Source organism: Sinocyclocheilus rhinocerous, unplaced genomic scaffold (assembly GCF_001515625.1).
Source record: "Sinocyclocheilus rhinocerous isolate Xijiao unplaced genomic scaffold, SAMN03320098_v1.1 scaffold853, whole genome shotgun sequence".
Classification (NCBI taxonomy): Eukaryota; Metazoa; Chordata; class Actinopteri; order Cypriniformes; family Cyprinidae; genus Sinocyclocheilus; species Sinocyclocheilus rhinocerous.
In genome coordinates, this window is record NW_015627738.1 from 1,831,473 (window position 1) to 1,836,781 (window position 5,309).

The following is a 5,309-nucleotide window of genomic DNA, read 5'->3' on the forward strand; positions in this document are numbered from 1 at the left end:
ATAAAAAGAGGATAAATGTATGATTAATAATGTCAACACGGTATTCTTATTATATTCACCTATTATTAAACATTGGTACTGGTATTAAAGAAAAATTAGATAAATGGATGTGTCGAATGCATGCATTATCATGGTCGTGTGTTTTTATATATGTAAACAAATAAGACGTGAATTATTCTAAATCAAAATGTACAAATATTATTACCTTATTGAATGTAAATGAACACGTAATTATATATATATCTATATATATTGAATGAATGTGTCATAAATTCATGAAAAATGAAGCAAAATACAAATTATAATCAATTCATAAGTCAGTGTAGGTGATAGACATCATCAACTTCTGGTTAAATTAATGTTTTTCATATACAGGGTCAAAGTCAGAGTGGAGGACAAGGACCTGGAGGAGGGAAGAAAGATGACAAGGTGAGTATTTATCACACACCATAATTAAGTAATATATATAGAACATGTCTGAAGAGAATAATCTTAGAGAAATTTAGCAGTTAAAATGGACAAATTTCCATCTGTGCATTGAATTTCAGGATAAGAAAAAGAAATATGAGCCTCCCATTCCCACAAGAGTTGGGAAAAGGAAGAAGAAAGTGAAGGGACCAGATGCTGCCAGCAAACTCCCTCTGGGTAAAATAAATATCATGATACCTCCGTCAAGCGGCTGTTACATAGATAGTAGTGATCCATTAAATCATGAGCTGTTATTGTCGCTTTCTTCTTCAGTCACTCCACACACACAGTGCAGACTGAAACTCCTCAAACAAGAGAGAATTAAAGACTTTCTGCTGATGGAGGAGGAGTTCATCAGGAACCAGGAGCAGATGAAACCCCTGGAGGAGAAACAGGAGGTGAGCACATTTATTATTGTGTCTCTTTTATATTGTGTATATAAAATGTTTTTTTTTTTTTCAATTTCTATAATTATTATTGTTTTTATTTTGAATCAGAAGAACCATAATTTGGCCCGAAGAGGCATTGCAGAATAAAAATATTGAATGAAAGATATTAAATCTAGAAACAAATCTAGATCAAAATCAAGCCCAGCCCTTAACATCATATTTTGTTTATAGGAGGAGAGATCGAAAGTGGACGATCTCAGAGGGACGCCCATGTCTGTGGGAACTCTGGAGGAGATCATTGACGATAATCACGCCATTGTGTCGACATCAGTGGGCTCTGAACATTATGTCAGCATTCTGTCGTTTGTAGATAAAGACCTTCTTGAGCCCGGCTGCTCTGTGTTACTGAACCACAAGGTTAGTAAAGTCTTTAAAATCACTCAATAGACCTTAGGAAATGGAAAGATAAATAGAAATGAATATTGACTCACTTAGATTGACTTGACTCTCATTAGACCATGTTTATTTCTGGTGTGGGTTTCACATGGCCAGACACAAACTGTCTGATGTCACAAACATTAGTGTGAGAGTTTCCTTTGTTTTAAAGTGCTCATAATGGACTTGAATATTGACTCACTCACTTAACTTTATCTAAATACAGAAGTCAATTTTAGTACTGCATTTTGAATATTTTTATTAGGCCTGTCAATAATAACATTATTAAATTGATTATTTTATTAAATCATGTATTATAATATGCATTTTATGTTTTGTTATTAATTTATGTACATGTTTGCAGGTTCATGCAGTAATCGGGGTGCTTATGGATGACACAGACCCTCTGGTGACTGTAATGAAAGTAGAGAAAGCCCCGCAGGAGACATACGCAGACATCGGAGGTCTGGACAACCAGATTCAAGAGATCAAGGTAACAGATTAGTCTCCATAAAATTAATTTCATTTCAAAGTGGCTAAAAACTGCAACAAAAAAAAATTTATTTAAAAAAAAAATTGGTTTATAAAAATAGGACATACATTATATTATATTAATTAAAATAAATATATTAATTTATATTGATTTAATTATTATTTCTTATTGGCAGTGTTTCTCTGTCTACATGTCCTTGATTATGTCAGCTGTTACAATACAATATACAATACAATTTGATGAAATGCGTTTTTCATAACATTTTCTTCTTTAGAATAACATACACTGATGAATCCTGCACAAGAACACCAGGAACATTAATCAGGACATTACATGAATTCTAAGGCATGTTTGACCTTGTGCATTTCTTCATTCAGGAGTCTGTGGAGCTTCCCCTCACACATCCAGAGTATTATGAAGAGATGGGAATAAAGCCGCCTAAAGGGGTCATTCTGTATGGCGCACCGGGAACAGGTCAGTCTGAGGGGTCTTAAAAACCAATCTGCATCTGTATGTTGTCATTTTCTTAGCATATGTTTTGTGTTGTTCTGTATTGCTGATGTGCAGGCAAGACTCTTCTGGCGAAGGCGGTGGCGAACCAGACGTCTGCCACCTTCCTGAGGGTGGTGGGTTCAGAGCTTATTCAGAAATACCTGGGCGATGGTCCCAAACTGGTGCGAGAGCTCTTCAGAGTGGCTGAGGAACACGCTCCGTCCATTGTCTTCATAGATGAGATTGACGCTATTGGCACAAAGAGGTGAGTATGAAGGTCAGCATTATTACTATAGAAATCATTCTAATATGCTGATTTGCTGCTCGAGAAACATTTCCTATCATTTTCAAATCTTTTATAGAAATATTTTGTAGCAGTATAAATGTCTTTACTGTCACTTTTGATCAATTTAATACATCTATGGCAAATAAAAGTATTAAATTCTAAATGTTAAAATGTGAAAGTGACGTGACATGTGGCCAAGTATGGTGACCCATACTTGGAATTAGTGCTCTGCATTTAACCCATCCAAAGTGCACACACACAGCAGTGAACACACACAAACCGTGAACACACACCCGGAGCAGTGGGCAGCCATTTTTGCTGCGGCGCCCGGGGAGCAGTTGGGGGTTCGGTGCCTTGCTCAAGGGTACCTCAGTCGTGGTATTGAAGGTGGGAGAGAGCGCTGTACATTCACTCCCCCCCACCTACAATCCCTGCCGGTACGAGACTCGAACCTGCAACCTTTGGGTTACGAGTCCGACTCTCTAACCATTAGGCCACGACTTCCCCACATGTGTGCATTTTATTACATTTTAAATGTATTATTTACACAATATTTAAACAGTTTTTTATTTACACAATAATATTTTTTATACTGTAAAAAAGAGAATTTATGTGCGGCCCCAGGTGTGTGTATATTGGGTACAGATTGGATTGTTTTTATTATAAACAGTGGTAAACACTTGACATTTGGCTCTTGTTTCTCTGCAGGTATGAATCTAATTCAGGAGGAGAGCGTGAGATCCAGAGAACAATGTTGGAGCTGTTAAACCAGTTGGATGGATTTGACTCACGCGGAGACGTTAAAGTCATCATGGCTACTAATAGGATAGAGACACTTGACCCAGCTCTCATTAGACCAGGTGAATTAGTCAGCTTACCCTGTTTATTTCTGGTGTGGGTTTCACATGCTAATTGAATCAAAGTGGACTCACTGGCCAGTAGGCATGGGACGATAACCGGTTTCAAGGTATACCACGGTTTGGAAAAGTCACAGTTTCAAAACCACTTTTTCCCTCGTCGAAAAAGACGAAGTCTGTCGTTTGGGAATTTTTCGGGTAATGTAGACTAACCATGTTCCTTACACAATGATGTTCCGTACAGATGATGTTTTAGCGCCGATCGCTAAATAAATACTTCCAGGTCGTGCATAAACTATATATAATTATTTAGCCTGACATGTTTACTGTTCCAAAATGTTCAATATGTTTCTTAAAAATAATATGTGTTCAGTGGAAAAAGTTGTTTTTTTACCCAGACATTTAAAAATAACATATTTTAGAGCTGTAATCGCAATACCGTGATACCGTGAAACCGTGATATTTTTAATCTAAGGTTATCATACCATCAGAATCTCATACCGGCCCATGCCTACTGGCCAGATGCAAACTCTCTGAAGTCGCAAAAATTGGTCTGAGAGTTTCCTTTGTTTTAAAGTGCACATAATTACATTCAATAAAGGATGAAGTGCATTAATTTGTAGACTAAAAGTAGATGTTCCCTTTGTGTGATTCCACAGGTAGAATCGATCGTAAGATTGAGTTCCCACTGCCGGATGAGAAGACTAAGCGCAGAATCTTTCAGATCCACACCAGCAGGATGACGGTAGCGGATGACGTGACTTTGGATGACCTCATCCTGGCTAAAGAAGACCTCTCTGGTGCTGACATCAAGGTAGCATCTAAAGGCCTGTTTAATTAAATAGATGCATAATCTTGTGCAGTTTGATTACATGCAAAAACAGTATATTGCAGAACAAGATGATGTAGTTCATTTCACCTTGTTTGACTAATTGACCATTTTAATTTAGGTTTAAACGGTCCACCCAAAAATGAAAATTCTGCCGTTATTTACTCAACTTCATGCACTTCCAAACCTGTATGCATTTCTTTTTTTTCTGCAAAGCGTAAAATAAGATATTTAAAAGATTGTTGGTAACCAAGAAGTTTTGGTTCCTATTGACCTCCATTTTTTTGCCCATACAATGGAAGTCAATTGGAACCAAAGCTGTTTGGTTACCAACATTCTTTATATTATCTTTTATCTTATATTTTATGTTCCACCAAAGAAAAGAAAGTCAAGTTTGGAATGACATTAGGGTGAGAAATGATGGCAGAATTTTCATTTTTGGGTGGACATTCTTCAGTGCCTAAAATATGAACTGAACATGAACAAAGGCCATGAATGATTGTGAACAAATTTGTATATGCACTTCATTGTACTTAATAGTGATTGTATGTGTTTTTCTTCCAGGCCATTTGCACAGAGGCAGGGCTGATGGCTCTGAGGGAACGGAGAATGAAAGTTACTAATGAAGACTTCAAGAAGTCCAAAGAGAACGTCCTGTACAAGAAGCAGGAGGGTACACCGGAGGGGCTCTACCTTTAATATGCCATTATCCAGTCTTACACCCTTATTTTTGGTTTAAATATATTAACTCTGATTCCTGACTTAACCCTCTGTTGTTAATTTGTGCTCAATGCCAATTAAATATTTCAGTTCAGAGTTTCTCTGAGCCTTTACTGAATTATCTGACGAATAAAGCATGAGATGTACCTGCCATTGGTTAGGGTTTGGATTACTGTTTCATATTTTCCACTGATGAACTTAAATTTCGTTGGCCGAAAATTAATTTTCAGTTTGGGCCGAAATAGTTTTGGAGGGTCGAAATCATTGGCCATGACCTTGACGTTTAATCAGCACTTTCCGACGGCGCGTTTCGTTGGTGTCCGTGTCTGTTTCGTGCACA

General features: G+C 37.2%; 1 protein-coding gene across 1 annotated transcript in view; it reads left to right on the forward strand.

The window, feature by feature from the left end:
- The window catches only part of psmc1a (proteasome 26S subunit, ATPase 1a), a 13,288-nt gene extending 7,979 nt beyond the window's left edge, over positions 1–5,309 (forward strand). Inside the window, exons 9-11 of the mRNA XM_016545606.1 lie at positions 3,272–3,423; positions 4,080–4,234; positions 4,814–5,309. Of these exons, the coding sequence (XP_016401092.1) occupies positions 3,272–3,423; positions 4,080–4,234; positions 4,814–4,948 (442 nt within the window). The 3' untranslated portion in view covers positions 4,949–5,309. The remainder of the gene's footprint in view (positions 1–3,271; positions 3,424–4,079; positions 4,235–4,813) is intronic.